The sequence below is a fragment of the Anguilla anguilla genome, chromosome 11 (assembly GCF_013347855.1).
Source record: "Anguilla anguilla isolate fAngAng1 chromosome 11, fAngAng1.pri, whole genome shotgun sequence".
NCBI lineage: Eukaryota > Metazoa > Chordata > Actinopteri > Anguilliformes > Anguillidae > Anguilla > Anguilla anguilla.
This window is the reverse complement of record NC_049211.1, coordinates 19,729,632-19,748,455: the sequence shown is the minus strand read 5'-3', so window position 1 is coordinate 19,748,455 and position 18,824 is coordinate 19,729,632. Positions and strand designations below refer to the sequence as shown.

The 18,824-nt window shown below is 49.8% G+C and overlaps 1 protein-coding gene across 1 annotated transcript in view; it reads right to left on the bottom strand.

The window, feature by feature from the left end:
* Window positions 1-674: 674 nt before the first annotated feature.
* Window positions 675-18,824, bottom strand: part of LOC118207274 (nuclear receptor coactivator 3-like) — a 61,019-nt gene continuing 42,869 nt past the window's right edge. The window contains exons 3-24 of the mRNA XM_035380661.1: window positions 16,683-16,787; window positions 16,146-16,306; window positions 14,395-14,495; window positions 13,860-14,034; window positions 11,826-12,002; window positions 11,619-11,705; window positions 11,368-11,508; window positions 11,114-11,261; window positions 10,393-10,925; window positions 10,075-10,274; window positions 9,043-9,909; window positions 8,417-8,546; window positions 8,142-8,318; window positions 7,649-7,879; window positions 7,457-7,562; window positions 7,015-7,186; window positions 5,689-5,991; window positions 5,460-5,543; window positions 4,944-5,184; window positions 4,567-4,747; window positions 3,598-3,769; window positions 675-3,262 (exon numbers count right to left, since the gene is read on the bottom strand). Coding sequence (XP_035236552.1) covers window positions 3,251-3,262; window positions 3,598-3,769; window positions 4,567-4,747; window positions 4,944-5,184; window positions 5,460-5,543; window positions 5,689-5,991; window positions 7,015-7,186; window positions 7,457-7,562; window positions 7,649-7,879; window positions 8,142-8,318; window positions 8,417-8,546; window positions 9,043-9,909; window positions 10,075-10,274; window positions 10,393-10,925; window positions 11,114-11,261; window positions 11,368-11,508; window positions 11,619-11,705; window positions 11,826-12,002; window positions 13,860-14,034; window positions 14,395-14,495; window positions 16,146-16,306; window positions 16,683-16,768 — 4,485 coding nt within the window. The 5' untranslated portion in view covers window positions 16,769-16,787 and the 3' untranslated portion in view covers window positions 675-3,250. The remainder of the gene's footprint in view (window positions 3,263-3,597; window positions 3,770-4,566; window positions 4,748-4,943; window positions 5,185-5,459; window positions 5,544-5,688; window positions 5,992-7,014; window positions 7,187-7,456; window positions 7,563-7,648; window positions 7,880-8,141; window positions 8,319-8,416; window positions 8,547-9,042; window positions 9,910-10,074; window positions 10,275-10,392; window positions 10,926-11,113; window positions 11,262-11,367; window positions 11,509-11,618; window positions 11,706-11,825; window positions 12,003-13,859; window positions 14,035-14,394; window positions 14,496-16,145; window positions 16,307-16,682; window positions 16,788-18,824) is intronic.

Genomic DNA, 18,824 nt, shown 5'->3' with positions numbered 1-18,824 from the left:
GGTAGCCGTACATAAAATATTAAAATCCCTCGGTGGAGTTGGGTTATGAGAGTTACCTTGCATAAAGCTAGATGTTTGGAGGAATAAAACTGGATAAGCATAACAAATTTGTGCGGTTTCGTCGGATATTCTTGCCAACAAGGCTGTGAGGTACCATAGAAATCGTGTGCAAGCTGAAGTGTAATTATGGACGAAGTTCCTCTGATTCTACTTCACTTATCAAATTACCCCACAGTCTAAATGTTGGGCTTTCCTCCTCCACCCATCACCCACAACAGTGCATAAAGAGACCATGTTGAGATCCAGAAATCCTAAAAAAAAAAAAAAAAAAAAACAGGTTAAGTGCTAAAATCACCTTGCTTATGTAGTAGAATGACAAGAATGCTTCTCTTTTCTTGGATTTGGTTAGACAGTACACTTAAGAGTAATTGTTAAAAACATTATGGATCTATTGCCTTATTACACGGTATCTGATTCAATTTTATAAAAGATTTCATAATGTTGTCTGCATATGCAGTGCTACCACATTTCAGGTGGTACTGAATGTATAAGTATCCTTACAGGGTTACCTTGTATCTAAAGTTTTATGTGTTACATTTCAAAACTAGTGTGTAGAAATAATGCACAGTGTACAGGTACATAATACAATTACACAAAAATCACAGTACAAAGCATTTTAAATAGAAATTTGTATTTACATCAATATTAACATCAAGAAACAAGTAAGAAAAAAATGCAACAGTAATTTACATCCTGAAATTATGACGGCATAATTTTAATGTTACTTTTTCTCTTTTTCGTTTAACAAAGAGTACAGAGCAAGGAGGATTTTTTTATTTTTTCAATCATTAAAAGCGGAGCATAGACAGATGTCCTGCTGTATTTTTTGTATGCATTTCTATCTTTTGAATTTACTTCATTAAGAATAATTATTAAAAAATCCACTCAGCTTCATTTTTTGAAGAAGCAAACCCAGTCCTTACTGTTACTTCAAAAAAAAAAAAAAATCCTATGAAATTAAAAAGACAGCAATTGTCTTTTAACACTTGCAATTCTGGTGTCATTCTAATAGATGGGTTAACGTTTAGTCTTGCTTTCTCAATGAGTTTAAATTTCACTGCAACTTTTGATAAACAGACATAGGGTTCACCAGCAAAGAGTCTCTAAAACACCCTCTTCCCCTGCAACACTGCCAGAGGCTGTTCACTGGCCATTTATTTGAAGACAATGAGCAAAATAAGCATGAGCATTGCAGACCGAAAAACAGATTAATTCTACACTGTATCATACAATATACAAAATAATATAATATATATTCATATGCATCTGCGTGTGTACCCTAACGTACACATGCAGAAATGCATGTAGACCATCAACACCAGAAACTATTTGAAACACAGGGGAAAAAAAAAAATCTTTGGATTCCGCATGTCTTACAAGGTAGACCTCTCAGAGTATCAAGTGTAAAGAAAGGCAAATCAAAATTAAATGAAAATAAAAAGGCCCAAAGGGACCTTAAAGACTAAGGTAGGAGAATAATTAAATAGATAAAAACATCCTCCATCTCAACCCTTTTTCTGAATCCTAATATAAGCACCGCTAAGTTAAATGAAAGCATGTTTCACAGTCTGTCCCAAACCAGGTAAAGCTCTCACAGGACTGTGTTTATAGCCCTACCTTCAAACCCTGGTTTCTCACAGATATTTGTACAGCTTCTTAAGACAGGTGATGGACTTGGATTTGAACTCCATTTTGAGTGGTAAACTAGATTATTATGGTGAGAATGCACAGACAAAGCTTAGAGAAGACTAGGGCACAGCAAATGGGTGAAACTGGAATTGCCAGAAAGGAATGGAGTATTTATCAGATGTGTACTAGGTGTGTACAATGCTAATCCAAAACCAAAAATAAGCCTGTCCCTAAATGCAACCTTCTGCATACACAGTTACCAGAAGTCCCCACAATCATCAGACTGGGAATATCCTGTGTGTGCCTTACTTGTTAGTCTCACATGTATGGTTGAGAAAGTTTATAAAAAGGTCTTTGCTATGTTAAAATGCAATCTCAAAGTACAAGCTCACACTACAACTCAGCACTTTAACTACCCTCCTGGAAACAAAACAATTTCATGATTATAATTTCAGAAATAAAAAAGTGCCTTTCTTAAAAGAATAAAATGGCCTTGCTGTTTCAGCTTTCGAAATACATACTTAAATATGAGTACTGGTGAAAGAGGGCCCCCTTCCTTTTACTTCCCAAACTGAAATATTGGAAATAAAAGCTGTATTGACCTACAAGACAGAGAATAAGAAAATTATACTTTAAATATCAAGCCTTACAATCTGTGCAAAAATGGTATGTGACCTACAAAAGCATATAATACATTTTAAGCATATTTACAATTCATATTCACAGACAGGAAAATTCAAAATGTGTGACATCACATGTAATACTGCAGTACCTTTGCTTTGAGTAGAGGATGCTCCATGTCAATTTCAGCCTAAAGCATAGAGATTATTGCTTAAATCTGCATAATATAGACATCTGTGCTTACTGCTTTTCATTTATAACCTTTTTTCAATTTAAATGGGTCCCCGTTTAGAAAAGAAAGAAAAACAAAAGAATGACAAGGTTTGCTGTGTGCATTAATTTTTGAATAAGGCTATAATGACCAAGAAATATTGCAACAATCCTTCCAATATCAACCTTTCCGTAAAGTGCAACCGCAACTAAAATCTTTTTGCGTAGTACCTTAACCCATCGTATTTCAAAGTGAGTGTTCCCACATCAAAGGCTAAATACTGCATGATGTACATTCTACATATGAGGCGACCTTTTCACGCGGTGTTGGATGAAACCATTTTCCATGTAGTCAGGTTAGTGAAGGTACCTCCAGCGGGGAAAAGACACAGCCAAGAGATTAAGACCCCCCCTCCAAAAAACTAGATATAGACTCTGAAGACATGAGAGCCGCACATCATGTGCATGTGTGTGTGTGCGTGTGTGTGTGTCACAGTCTCACATTTACATATGTAGTAGCCCCACCCACCACGTGTCAGCACGTTGTACTCTATATCCTGTGGGGTTTGTCCTTAAGGTGAGAAACTGCACATATTGGGCCAGGAGTGGAGGAGCAGGGCTCAGTCTGTTAAAATGGGCAGAGAGAGGCAGCCTGCACACACAGAGCATGCGCTTCTCCGCAGGGTTCACAGTGACTCTCCGCTAGCACACAGGCGGCTCTGCTCCCAGCTCAGCAATACTTCTGCAGGAGAGAGGATGCAAAGATTCAGAAAGTGCAGAGGACACATACGCTTGACCATAACAAATCCAGAGCACAATAATGAGGGGTAAGAAATTAAAATAAAATCAGGGGATACTTCAAATGTACATTGACTTTTAAGGATTTTTTCACTCAAAAAAAGGGCCATTTATAATCTGGAAGACTACAGGGCCTGCTGTTACTACTAACAGTAATAGTGTTCTCTGACTATAACACTCACAGACCATTAGCAATAGCAATGTCAGGCACTGGATCTTAGCTGCAGGATTGAACTCTAGTTCCATGCCATCAGGTAAATGAAATGCTCTCAGACATACCTGATCAGGTCCCATTGGCATCCGCCCCATACCCATGGGATTCATGCCCATCTGCCCTGGCATCTGCCCCATATGGCCCCCGCTGCCGTTGACTGGCATGGCCCCATTCATCATCATGGCCCCGTATGAGCCCGGGTTCCCCTGCTGGGCAAACTGCTGCTGGGGGTACGAACTGCAACACAGAGCAATCAGGTCACTGGCTGCAGCTCATCAAAATGACTTCTCAGGCTCGAGGCCTAATGCATAATACAGGAGCAATCAGATTTCAGCTTCACAGCACCAGTGTGTAAAACAAGGGAGCATACTGTGGGTCAGCAGTGTGGAGTAGTTTATCTGAGAGGACAGAACCCATGACCAGATGGTAGGAGCTTCCAATGTTGAACGTGAAGCTTCTACTCGATACAGCATTGAGCAATGTTAACACATGAATTTAAAAGTTGCGTAGTGTACGGAAATGTGACACACAAAAACATAAAGGGGGAAAATGTCACATAGGGTATTTTTATAATGAGAGGTCACTGCTGGGACGTGTGTAGTAACAGCTGTTTTTCAGCTCAGATGGTATGTAAACTGCTTCCAGTGTCATGTGCTGATGACGTACTGGGTGTTTCCCATACATGGACTTTATTTGGGTGGGATGCCCAAATAGATTTTTTGCATTTAGTTGTAGGACAATTTCTAGGTCAATATACTATGGACGAAAGTAGCGGCAACAGCGAGTTGCTTGCTGTAGCAGTCGTAGCTACTGCTAATAAATCCAAGGCTTCCTAAGAATGAAACATCCAGTCCTTGGAGGACGTTCATTCGGGACGAGACTGCTTGTCTACCACAATCTCTTTAATTAATTACCACAGTGAATTAAAAAAAGCATGTTGTCAAGTGCAAACACCACTACCCCCATGCACCCCTCTTCCCTCCCTCCACACCACCCCCCACTAATGAAAGTGTTCTAGGGGAAACACTGCATACTTATTTCGGGGCATGCCTCCCTGTGGCCAGCCCTTCATCTCTGCTGTCTGGTACATGGGGCCGCCCTGGGGGTGCTGTTGCATCATGGGATTCTGAGGCGGGCCCAGGCGACCTGACATCATCGCGTTGGGCGGGCTGCCAGCTGAACGGACAAATGAGGGGTCCCCCTGCTGGCTCATCCCTAGTAAGCGACAGAAAGTTCAGTCTCAGTTCATTGCCATCCATTCTAACTTTTAATGAGTCCCTCTGGAGGTGCATGCAATGACCACTAGAGGGAAGCCAAGATCCCCTTTCAATGCATCAAATCTTTGAGCATGAACAAGAAATGAGAGCAGATTCATCACTGCGTAATACTGATGCTGTAGTGAGCATCTCACCATAGTTACCCCCATAGGCGAACTGCTGCTGTCCCGGCTGGTTCATGGGGGGCCCACCCATTGGGTTGTCCATCCCGGCGGGGGCGGTGACGTTGGGAGGAGGGCTGAACCCCCCCGCGGCGGCGGCCGCAGCCTGCTGCTGCTTCTGTTGCATCAGAATCATCATCCTCTGCCTCCTCAGCTGGTGGTTCATGATCTCTCTGCTCCTCTGTGCCATCATCTGGGCATTCAGGAACCCAGGCTGAGGGCAGAGACCAGCATGATCAATCCAGTCACAATACTGTAACACTACAGCCACAACACAATAACCCCACAGTCACAATACAATAACCCCACTCTCACAATACTGTAACACTGCAGTCACAACACAATAACTCCATAGTCGCAGTAATGCAAGAGATGTGTGGCCTGGAGTCAGGCTTTACTGAATCAGGCTGACTGGAGTCAGACTTTACTGAATAAGGTTGCGTGTTCCTGCTCGGTGTTAAGCAGGTGAAGGGTAGGTGATATGCAGACCTGTGCTCCCATGCCTGGCTGCATGCCCGGTCGAAGCACAGGGTTCCCCCCTGCTGCGTTGCCCTGGCGACTCTGGTTCATGAACTGCAGAAGGGGAGATGCACACAGCACACGCATTTACATCACAGAAATAAAACGGCGAATGAAGTTCCAGCTGTACACTACCACAGGCCTGATGGGACACACTGACCAGGGGACGCAGGGGATGGGAGGGTAAGGGTTAAGCTACCTGCTGGCCTTGCAGTCTCTGCTGCAGCTGCAGTCGCATGGGCTTGGCGGCGCTGATCATGCGGGGGCGCATGCTGGCGCGGGGGTGCATGCCCGCCATGGGGAAGTTGCCCTGCGGGCCCATCTGGTTCATCATGGGGTTGAAGCCGCCCGGCTGGCCCTGCATGGGGTTGCTGCTGTAGCCCGGCTGCATTGCCATGCCCGGGGGGCCTGGGTAGCCCTGGCTGTACATGGGCTTCTGCTCCATCACCATGGAGGGATCCTGCCCAGGGAAAGGCTCTGTCTGCTGCTCCCCGCCCTGCCCCTGGAGAGGGCAACATGCACACATACAGGTGCACACGTACACATGCAAACAAACACACGCACACATACAGGTGCACATGTACACACACACACAAACACGCATACATACAGGTGCACACGTACACACACACACACACACACACACACAAAAATCACATATCTATCACTTATTCTAATATTGGCCCCTTTAAAGGTCTGAAGTGTTATTTCATATAAACTGGGTGCCATAAGCAGGTTCCTGAACATGACAAGCAAAGGACAATTCAGTCTTTTTAATTTAGTACATTTATTTCAATCACTAATGACTAGGCAATGCTAGGTTAATGATAAAAAGCAATGAGTTCAAGCTTCAATGAAAAATTTACAACTATCCTGTAAAAGCCTTCCTTTGGTTATATTTTCCCCTGTCTCAAAACAAATTTCTCTTAAAAGGACACATAGAATTATATTTATTGAGAGGAAGGTTTGCCAGTCTCCATGTACAAGTACACATGACTAAGCTGATTCTGTTGTGCACTAAACTAACAATTACATTTGCTTGCAAGCTATGTTTTCATAACATTGAGTGGTAAGCAAAGTTTTAGCACAACTGGTGATATAACAGTGCCATTGTTACACAATGAGCACACCAGCACATTTGACAGCAGAGCAAACATTTAACCTGTGAATTTAGAGGCTGCATCGGCCTGATAAGAGTAAGTTAACTTGGCTGGCGGGAGAAGAAAACAAATCTTACAAAAGCTCTAAGAGCTGTAGGAGATTAGCACTGCGATAGTTCCATATTTAGGGTGGAAAATCACTGCAGTTTTTTTTCAAACACTAGCTAAGCTTATAAAGATGACAATGCAATACGAAAATATGAAGCCTGAATTACTTGAAGACCCAAGAACAATGAATGGACAATCCCAGTATATAAACAACAGACTGAGACAGATTGCCGTTTCTTCAGCGTGCTGTGGATGTGTGTCTGAGGTCACACGGCTCGGGCCCTGGGCACAGAGAGGCGTGACCTGCTGAGACCCACCTGGCTGACCAGATCCGGGATGCCCAGCGCGCGGTCGATCTCCTCCAGCGCCATCACGTCCGTGTTGTTGAGCAGCGAGTCCAGCTGGTCCAGGAGGGCCCGCTCGTCGCTCTGCCCCTCGCTGGTGGAGGGGGGCACCAGCAGCTCGTCCAGGGGGTTCCCAAACTGCGGCCTGAAAGGCATCAGGAAACAGAGGAAAGCGGGCCGGTGACGTCATTGCGGTTCATCACACTGGGTCCTCAGCAGTGTCCTGCTCAATGATCTACACAGTGCACAGCAGGGTCTAACACTTAGTACTGCATTCTGGGCCTGTGCTCCTGGGCAACAGCCCCAATGGCCACAAAAGTGTGCATCCAAAAACCATGTAAAACACAAACAGGAAGCAAAGATGTCTGCCCTGAGCTTTCTTGAGTTTTCTGAAGGCATAGAATGAGGAGCTCACCTGCTGTGGCTGTTGTCCATTCCCATCACACCATCAGACCAGGAGGGGGACTGGCTGGGTCCCTGCTGGCTGAAGGGACTCATGCCCATGTTCATGTCATTCGGACCTGCAGAGAAATCGTCTGCATGAAGGACGTCAGTTAGCCACACTCGCTCTCTCACTCACTCATGCAGTAGCAATGCTGCTGCTTACCCATTTCCATCAGCTGCTGCTGCAGCATTGACCTGTTGCCTGGAACAGTGTTTGACCTGCCCACCATGGGACTTCCCATCATGGCTTTGGAGTTGTAGTCCATCCCGGGGCGGATCATGGAAGGGTGTCCCGCGGACCCGACCGGACTGCCGCTCGACCTCGACATCCCCCAATCGCCGGAGCCGCCCATGGGAGAGCGCTGGGGAACGCCCATTCCCCTGTTCATCATTCCTGTAGGGGTGCAACCCACACTCTGTCACGGGCAAGCTGGACTTCTATTCGCTCAACAGAAGATCTTAAGCAGAGCAACATACCAGCATTTCCAACATCTTATCCACTATTTGAGCCAAAGCATGAGAAAGTGAAAAACGTCAGCACCCCCACCACAAGCACACACCTGCACCGTCTGACTGAAAGTCCACTTCCCCAACCGTTCAAAAACCCACAGAGAGAGCGAGAGAGGACAGCTACAGACCGCCGCGAGGACGCATACCCATGTTCCCTGGGAAGTTTTCGGGGCCCCCGATCATGCGCTGGCTGTCCATGTTCTCCTGCTTGATGAGCATGGAACAGGGGGCGCTGCGCCGCCCCGCCCCGCCCGTCCCGCCGGTCGGCTTCCCGTCCACGGACACGGCCCTCTGGAACGGGGCGCGCGGGCCCGTCGGCATGCCTGGAGAACAGGGACATTCAGCGAGGCCATTAGAGGAGACGGGCGGCAGGCCACAGAGGCTTCCCCAACGCTTCAAATGGACGGAGCGCCACGGTTACCCTGTGCGCCGTCGTCAGGGCAGTTCTGCCGCTTGCTGCCGCCGTCGGTTCCCCCTCCTGCTCCTGCCTCGGGGTAGAACCCGGAACCGGAGTTCCTCAGGCCTCCTAAGATGGTCTCTAGGGTGTCCAGCTGAGGAACAACAGGACGGCAGGGACGATGTTACTCACAGGCATGTATTACAGCACAAACACTGAGTCCATCTACTGGGCTAAACAAAAATCTCCAACAGAGAGCTCAATAGCAGAACAGGCTGCCTGAGCATTATCCTTGAAATCATACACTGTCTATTCAGATGGCTAGGTCATGTGTCCTGTAAACTGCATTAAGATGGACTCCAACTGGTAAAAGGAATCCTGGACAGCCAAAAACTACCTGCCATCATATGGTCTCAGCCGAGCTCAAGGCACAGTGTACCGCACAAGGTAGGGCCAGGTGAAAAGAGGCCTTGTGTCCCACAGGGGATGAAGAGGATTAAGTGACTTGATTTACACTGGGCTATATTAAGCACATTAAACAAAATCTATGTTCATCTGGTTGTATCGTATATAAAATTTATGCAATTCACTGTGTGATAAATGGAGTCTGAAATAAACGGAAATAAAAATGGGTTCAATGGGTGTAGCACCTCGTCGCTGGGCTCAGTCTTGATCTTGTTCTCCACGTTTTCGGGGGTGGAGGCGGCGATGGCGGAGCCGCTGCAGGCCCCCGGGCCGGCCTTGCCCTCCAGGTCCTCCAGCTTTGGCTTGATGTCGGCGGGCTCTTTGGAGTCATCCTTGTTCAGAAGGTAGTGCAGCAGGGCGTGGGTCTTCTCCTTCTTGGGGCTGTGCTGCTCCTGCTTGGTGTCCGTGGCCCCCGGCCCCGATGAGCCCCCGCCCGCGGCCCCTGCCCCGCCCGGCTCCGCCCCCGCCGGCTCGTGGGCCTGGCCCGACGCCTTGCCCGTGGCCTCGGCTGTGATCTTGGCCACCTCGTCCGGGGTGTTCCCGTTCTGCAGGAGCTTGTGGAGGATCTTGTGCTTCTCTTGCAGGGAGGCGGCGTAGTGGGCGGAGCCGGAGGAGGACACACCCCCGGAGGCCTGCCCAGAGGAGGAAGAGGAGGAGGAGACTCCGGTGGATGTGGGGCTGGTGACGCAGCCGGCGGGATCCTTGGTATCGGCAGCCGCGGGGGTGCTGACAGCGGCCGGGGGAGCGGGCGGTCCGCCGCTGGATCCGAGGCCCAGCTCCTCAGTGGGCGTGGTCAGGAGCTGCAGGAGCTTCTTGTGGCCCTTGCTCTCGGGGACCCGCCTGTGGGGTTCGGTGCTGGCGGGGCCCGCTGGGGCCTTCTCGCCGCCCTCCTTGCTGCCGTGGAGGCCCGCCTGGCTGTCGGGCCTCTCCCCGGTGTTGTCAGCGGAGGGGGTGTGGTGGTGATGGTGCAGGTGGTGGTGGTGGTCCCCACCAGCACTGTATGGGCTTTTGGAGTCCACATGACCTGGCTTACACTGAGCCTGCTGCTGCTGCTGCTGCTGTTGCTGCTGCTGCTGTTGATGTTGTTGCTGTTGTTGCTGCTGCTGTTGATGTTGTTGCTGTTGATGTTGTTGCTGTTGTTGCTGCTGCTGTTGATGTTGTTGCTGTTGATGTTGTTGCTGCTGTTGTTGCTGCTGTTGGTGCTGCTGCTGCTGAGCTTGTTGCGAGGAGTTGATGCTGGGAGAGCTGTCGGGCTTGTGTGCTGGTGAGGTCAGAGCAGACGACAGCGAGTTGCCCACCCCTTCGCTGATGGCTTGCAGTGCGTTGAGGGAGCTGCTGGAGAAGGTGCTGCTCCCCCCTGGGCCCCCACCTCCTCCCCCTCCTCCAGAGCTGCCCGGGCCCATGGGAGAGGGCATCCCTGCAAAACAAACACAGCTGTGAGCCTCCCACGTACACCAACACATTGTGTTCAGTGCATTAATGAATAACCACAGTGTACAAACAGAAGGTTAATTAAGCTTTTGGCATGGACATACCTCCTGGAGAGAACTGGCTGGCACCCATTTTTGGACTCCCTCGCGTCCTGGGGGACATCATGAGGTTCTGCTGGGGGACGTTCATGCCTGGACTGCTCTGGGAGGGGCTGTTCATGCCCAGCCCATATGCCCCGCCCTGGAAGGGAGGATGCTGCTGCTGCTGCGGCATTCCGGGTCCTAGGTGATTCATCTGATTCATTTGGTTCATCTGATTCATCTGACTCATTGGATTCATCTGGTTCATTGGATTCATTTGATTCATTGGATTCATCTGATTCATCTGATTCATCTGGTTGACTTGATTCATCTGCATCATCCTGTTGCTGCCACTGTACATGGAGTTTCCCGTTTGGCCCATGTGACCCTGCTCGTTCATGCCATAGCCCCTGTTCATGCCCATGCCCATCCCGCCGCCAGGGGGCATGTTCATTTGGGCATTGGGGTTGGGGTTGGGGTTGGCGTTGCCCATTCCCTGCGGCCTCATTCCGCCCTGCATCATGCCAGCCTGGCTGGTGCGATATCCATTCTGCTCCCTGAGACAAAGCACATGAAAGACCTTTACCACCACAGCACTACTGACACCAGCAAAGCAATCTGCCCATCTGAGCAGTGATTTTGAATCAGGATCCAGGATCATTTTACCCAATGCTAACGCTAACCCTGACCATTCTGTGTACCAGGCGGATGCTTTTCCCCGACAGAGCAGCCAGCAGGGCCTTACCTCTGCAGCAGGTGTGTGGATATGAAGCCCTGAGGCTCATTGGTCATACTGTGGCGGCACAGCTTGCTCTTGGTTTGCGCTGTGACCGGAGACCCGTCGGACAGGGAGAAGCGGTACAGGGGGGTCTCGGCGTGGCCCTGCAGGAAGGCTGGGGTGGGTGGGGGGTGGAGAGGGTGAAATGCATGAGTCATCTGCCTGAGCGTTCTGCGGGGGTGCTGAACGAGACCCACCGGACAGACGGGAGACGGACGTACCTTCGTGGTAGTGCCGGCGGTGTGACCAGGGCTGGCCCTCGCTGTGGTGCAGGAACATCTGGATGCACCTGCGCCACAGGTCCTCCCAGCCGGGCCGCATGGAGGCGCGCAGGGAGTTGTGGTCGATCTGGATCAGCTTGCCTGAGAGGGGGAGATGGAGAGAACCAGCGGGTCAGTGTGGGCTGAGAATATCAGTCCTTGCTCTATGGAGCATGCACCTTCCTCCTGGGCTCTGAGAGCTGGCGTCTCACCTGAGAGCTCGTGTCGGGTGATGAAGCTCTCGGTCCTCTCCACGGCGGTCACCCGGCGGGCCACGCAGATCATGCAGGACTGCAGGTCTGAGGGCCAGAGAGAGCGAGAACCCTTTCACTCAGGGAGCAAACTCACAGGGGACACGAGAAGCCGTCCGTCCACTCAAATAAGAGCTAGCGTGATATCTGACTGGCGGCTGGCCGTACCTTCCCCCTCCTCCATCATGGCTTTGGGCTGGGTGAGGGCGAAGCACTGCATGGTCTCATAGCGCGGGCTGCTGGCGCCCTCCTCTGGAGGGCCGTGGCAGTACTTCACCAGCATGCGGCAGTTGAACGTGTGGCTCTTCTGTCTGGGCGCCTCAGCCCCCCAGGACACACCGTTCACTGGGCGAGAGCGCACGTGCACAGACACACACACACACACACGCACACGCACAGAGACACAGACACAGACACACACCGCAAAGTTAACAGCAAAAATAAACATGGACACTACTTCTACAACTGTCAGTAAATGCATATAGTGAACACAACTGCCTCACCAAGATCTCCAGAAACACACATAGCTACCACAAGCATAAATGTTCATAAATGTGAGTGTTAGTCTCAACGGTATTTTACCAACAAGAGGCTATACTTGCTTTCCCTGTTAAACTGTCACTTTGCCGTGGAAGACCAAGGTGCAGAATTGACCTTCAACAGCAGGGGGGGACATTTCTCTGTAAGAAATCCAAGTACTTGCGTGTCCTATGGCACCCATGGGCACCCCAGCCCCTGAAGTGCACAGCAGCAGAGGAGCCGGGCTTAATTGTTACTGAAAAGGGGTTTAACAAGGGCTTTAAATCCTTTCCCCCATCTGACAGTAACAATATAACCTGTTGTGAGCGCCTGACATTTCGGCTTCAAATGCAATTAACAAGTTAGAGCGAGGCAAGCGGGTTGCCCGGTCCCATTAAACCTACAAACAAGCTCCTGGAGACAACAGATCCATACCCTCATCTTTATTCATGAGGCGAAAACGCGGCAAGGAGGCGGGGCCGTCCACAGACACCGTCCACTGAGAACCATTCACGGTCAGACCATGAGCAGTCTTGTGGCAAACGACATGTTTTTGGCTGGACCGCAACAGCAGGGCCAGCCCTACAAACGCAAATGTCTGTGACTGACTGAGTGAGTGATAAAGTTACACCGCGCATGTCGGCTGGTTCGGTCCAGCCATATACTAGGTTTTAACCTGGTCTTGGTCCTGTTCAAACTAGCTGGCTGGTGGACAAGATTTTTTAATTATTTTTTTAACACTACTGTTTAGCAACTGCAGGCATTATCCACCATTGAGAGCGACATGTTTAATTCATGGGACATGAGGACATTCGATATGATGAGGAACACATTACTACTGCTCTGCTAACCTCAGCCTCCACGGCTGACCCCGAGCAGCGGCTGAGGTTCCAGCCAAAGTGCAGGTTGGGTTACACCAAGAAATGACACGCAGGAATGTATAGGAATGTAAAAGCAAGTGGGCTCCACTGAGCAATCAAATTTATACTCGACACCATTAGATATATTGCCCGGGTGTAAATGTAAACGTGGAACTCCAAACACATTTATTCAAGGGGGAGCCGGCTTACAGCGCATAATTCAGAAAGAAATAGTTTCCAGATGACTGCAAAAGGATTGAGATAAAACAGACTCCTTTGCGAGACCATCTGCTCCTCAGCTTTTGACTGACGGCTGTGATTGCAGTGCAGCAGCTCTGGAGTGTGTGTGAGTGTGTGTGTGTCTGTCTGTCTGCCCGTGTCTGTCTGAGTCTTGCACATGTGTGTGTGTCTGGTTCTGTGTGCATGAGCGCAGTTGTGAATGTGAGTGTGTGCGCGTGTGAGTGAATGACTGTGGGAGAGAGAGAGACAGACAGAGAGACAAACAGACAGACAGAAAGACAGAGAGACATAGACAGAAAGAGACAGACAGACAGACAGACATACGGCAAGAGAGACAGACAGACAGAGAGACACAGACAGAGAGACAGACAGACAAAGAGAGAGAGAGAGAAAGACAGACAGACAGAGAGCAGAGACAGACATAGACAGACAGACAGACATACGGCAAGAAAGACAGACAGACAGACAGAGACATAGACAGACAGAGAGCAGAGACAGACATAGACAGAGAGAGAGACAGACAGACAGACAGACAGAACGAGAGATATATACAGAAAGACAGACAGAAAGCAGGCACTCGTACTGTTGGACTTGGGCAGGTTCTTGTGGAACTCCTCCTGGTCGCCCTCGTGGAGGATGTTGTAGACGCTGGTGTTAATCAGCTCTTCCTGTTTGTACTGCAGGTACTGCGTCACGTTGTCCGACACAAAGACGATGCTGCCTTCTCGGTTGACCACAAAGAGGAAGCCGTCCAGGGCCTGTGAGGAAGGAGACGGCGGTCACTGAGGAGCAGGTGCAGCGGGAGAGAGCGCGGCGTAGAAGCAGAAGAGGCCTGAAACGAGACCGCCTGAAGAAAGAAGCGCTAGAGGACTAGCAGGGAAAGACGAGGAGAAGCCATACCTCCCATCGTCCTCTGCTTAGGGCCCGCAGCACAGCGCTAATGACACTGCTGAGTGCTGAGAGACAGCAGCTTGCTGTGATTAATGGCCACCAACATTTATACAACTAACACTTGTCCATCATCGAGCCCCCAGCCCACCAGTGCAATCGATCAACTGACCAATCAACGAGCAGGGTTGCTCTGAGAGGTGACCCTTGCCCCCCGACCCCAGTCTCACCTGCAGTAGAAGTGGCCCCAGATGGTCCTTGTCAATGACCCCCTGACCCGTGGAGGACACGTCAGCCTTCTGAACGTCATCATCGTTAGAGGAGGCTTTCCCTAGGGACCATCAAAGGCAGCGATCACTCCAAAAGCACATTCACGGTAAACAAACTAAACGGCAACCTCCCGCATGCCCCCCAAAATTCCCATGAAATGTCCACATATTCAACGAGCACACAAGCGCTGTGCCACTTCAATCTCGAGCAGTCACCCTCAAACTGAAGCCAGCTGGACAACCAAGCTGGCCGGTTTCTGCTTGACCACCTGAATGGCAGGACATCCGATCTCCTCAAGAGATGTTCCGCAGCCCTATCAGTTGCAACACTGGACCAAGTTCTTGGAAGCTTTCACTGTCTGTTACCTTATCACCTGCTGTACAATGCCTTAATCTGTGAACACTGCCCATACAGGTAAGGGACACGAATGAGACCAAACCACAGTTCTGGGAAAGATGACACGAGAGGAAGGTACTGGTCTTCCTGCATCCTCCCCCTCTTAGACTAAACAAGCAGAAACTGACCGACTGGAATACGAGACCGCGGGCAAACAAAACAAGGGGATAATCCTCCCCGACAGGACGCTTTATGAAGGCAAATTCTCCGAGGCTTCATTGGCTCAATAAATCCCTGAGTACCTTAAGTCATAATTCTGGGCTGGCTAAGGGGGTCCATTAATCACACCCAATAGGGTTCCAGTTGAATCACTGGAGCATGTCTGTTTTACCTTCATTTGCAACTCAACAAGCATTATATAAGCGAGCGCCAAAGAGACGGTGCCGAAAAGAACAAATTCAATTATTTTGTTTGTTTTAATCTCAATAAATTAAGAAAATCAAGCTCAACAGCGTGTGGACCGAGCGACCACCAGAGGGCAGCATCGTTCAGCTGTCTGTCACTGCTGGTTTACGCAATGAGAGATTCTCGGCTCCTGACACGCAACTGAATGTAAGGTGGGTTTGAGGCAGGTCAAAGTGTCACATGTTGGTACTGAGAGGGGTGCTCAGAGAAACCACTGCGTTTAGGAGGGGGTCGAACCTGACAGGAGGCCTACGTTAGAGTCAAGTTACACTGAGAATTAAAAAAGCAATATGGAACTGCACTGCTCCTGTGCTTGTGGCTTGCTCCTGGTGAACAAGCCAAGGAGTTCATACACAATTAAATCATACCATCCTCTTCTGATGACTTTGAAAGAGAGGTTGCGCCAAGGACAAAAAGAGAGACGGAGAGAAGATCAAGTGAGACAGGGAAACTCAGCGATGGGGAGAGAGAAGGGAGAGAAAAAGCAAGAGACTGTGGCACTTCATTATTCACTTCCTGTAACTATGGCAACCTCTCTCCACAAAGTCAGAGACAGCTGTACCCTCTTCCCCTTCCGATCAAGACAGTAAAGATTCTGAGAACTGTCATCACTTCCTCATCAGTCAGTCGTCCCGCACCGCCTTCCACACCAACAAGTGACCAGAGGTGGGAAGCTAAATATTTACCTACACAGCTCTCGAAACCATGGAGCTGACAAGTCTTCCCCTCCATCACGGAAAGTCAACGTCAGTTAAGCTAAGAGGCGATCAAGTGATTTGAGCCAACTTTCACTGCTGAAGAACGGTACCCATAGTGTTCATTTCTTAGGCCAAGGACACAAAACATCATAAAAACAAGTGAATTACAAGGACAGAAGCAGAATGCCCTCACTCCTCCGGGGCAGCCGTACCTTGCTCTTTAATCTGTCGGATCTGCCGCACCGTCTCCTTGAGGATGGCGCACTTGTCCGGCTTGACGTTGAAGTTGTCGATGTCGCCGAGGTTGGCGGAGATCAGCTCGGCCAGCTCCTCGATGTACTTGCTCTCCTGCTCCCGCCGTCTCTTGTCGCACCTACGGGAGGATGGCGTTCCGGTCACTATGGCGACCCCCCGCCGGTTCACAAAGGCCGACACCGAATTACGTTTATTTCACACGAACGGGCACGTCGAACGATGACCGTGAAGCACTGCTGCTGGAGGAGGGGTGACATTACAGCTCGTACAGGACGGTATCTACTGATAAACAATACAATCCTCAGCTTCCATCACAATCACCCTCCAACCACTACCTTCACACCTAATTAAAATGAAATCTTTTGTGATGTGATCATTTCAATGTTACACTTAACCAGGTAGCAAAACACCACACAATTCTCTTTTGCAGTGATGACCCGTCGGTAGGGAATTCAAGGGATTGCGCAGCTGGCCAATCGCGTCTTCTCACTCACCCGAGTCCGGGCGTGTCACAGGTGGAGAGCTTGCGTTTTCGGTCCGAGCAGAGCGGCTCCAAGGAGTTGTCTCCCAGTCCGCTCATCTTGTACACATATCAGCACCTGGGGAGACACACAGCCAATGAGCTTTAATGAGGAAGAAAAGCAGCACCCATTACACCTGATACACGGCAGCCTGTGAGCGTACCTGCTGGCTCCTTTACGTACGGCCAGACATGCTCAGAGTCCGTGCGCTCGCCCATTCCCCTGCCTTGTGCAGGACTAATGAGGGCTCTGGAACACTGTTTAGCGTGGGGTAATGGAGGATGCTTCGGCACGTACGGAGAGAGAGAGAGAGAGAGAGAGGGAAGAGAGAAGAGGGACAGAGACTGTGCGTCTGCATCTGTGACTTTCCCAGCAGCCTTTCCCTGCGTTTCCATGGCCACACCTGCGCAGAGTGTAAAACCCTGGCTGCCCTCACCACAGACTCCGGCCCTGGCACCGCAGCCACGTCACGTGGGCCAAGATCGGCATCTTGGAGGGAGGTGGGCGGCTCCTGGGGCGCCAGACGACGATGGCCAGCCGCTCCCCCCCGCCCCCCGCATCTCCCCCCTGCCCAGTCCCCCCCCCCCCCCCGGACTCTGCTCAGCGCAACCTGGCTGTGCGCGGTCGCGATGTGCTCAGCCCAGGATTAGCCACGCGCTGACAGTAAGCCACGCTCCACGACAAACCCCATTAGACAGGAGCCCATCACACTTCCCACAATGCTTCACAGGGTCTGTATCCAGGAAGCGGCTGAGGGAGTGGGAGGATCGCTCTGATTGGGTGCCTGCTGCTGCCCGATTTGATAGTGGTGTCAGCTGATGAAGGAGTGGGAGGAGAGGACACTTTGGGAAGGAGATTATTTCCCCCCTCTCTTCTCCCCCCTCCCTCAGTCTCTTTGTGTGCTAGGAAGGTAGGAATGCATTAGTTTCTTTTTTAACCTTCAGAGAAATGCTTTAAAACTGAGCTGATATTCTGCTCACCCTCACACACCACAGAGGTGGGCTGAGCATGCTGCTGCCCAGCACTCTGCAATGGAAACTTATTTACACACTGTGCCTGTTCTGTGCCCACAGAGTGTTTCCGTGCGCTGCACTGTGCTACGCTACGCTACACGCGTCAGAGCACACCATCTCAGCCCCCCTGTCAACACTGGCAGGTGCGCTGAGGAAGGGGCAGCGTGGGTAGAGCGGCGGGTAGGGTGCCAATATCTCATTTGAACAAAAACACCTCACGCAGGCAGCAGAGCACCAGCGTCCGGCGACAGCTAGCGGACAGCGCTGAACCCGAGTAGCGCTAACCGCGACCGCAAAACCACACTGAACCGCACTTCAGTGAAAAAACACAGCTTTACACACAAAGTTCAAAACTGCAACGGGACAAACGCATGACACATACCCATATTAGGTCTGGAAAAACAAGGGTGGAAATACAAATTGAGAAAGGATGATGCAACCTTCATGCTGCTAATTATGGTGACATTCTGGCAAAATTCCCATAATGCTTTGCAGCAGCATATTCCCCATTTCAAACAGCCTTGAAACTGCACTCCAGTGCTTTGCTGAAATGGATAGCTGTTTATCTATAAAAGAAGAATTATGCAAAATTGTATCCGGTCTGTAGTAAATTATAGTACTTTTCATTTTATTTTAACATCAAATGCTGTAGTAAATGCTTATTAAAGGCCAAATGGAAACAAGTGAGAGATAATGACAACTTTAAAATAGCTGACCCTATAGATGCCAAAAGCCAAATCAACTTTCTAAAATGAGCCTGCGAGCTCATCCCATATGACTCCTCATGTAAACATTCACAGGGGGCCAGGCCCATACGCTGGCCAGTGCAGTCTCCCATGATAGCGCCACTGAATGAACACGCTGCACTGAAATGCTCTCTCCCAGCCTCCTCAGTCCAAATGGCAGTGGAACTTATGGCTTAATGGCAGGCTACGCACACTGGTCTGACAATGTCAAACAACTGATTAAAAACTCAGAATACTTGGGATCTTATTGGCTATGGTTTCCGTGGGTCTCTATTCCTACAAAGCATTGCTTTAAAGAGTGAATGGTTTACTGCATGTCTATGCACTGACTGAGTTTGTGCACAGAACACAGCAGG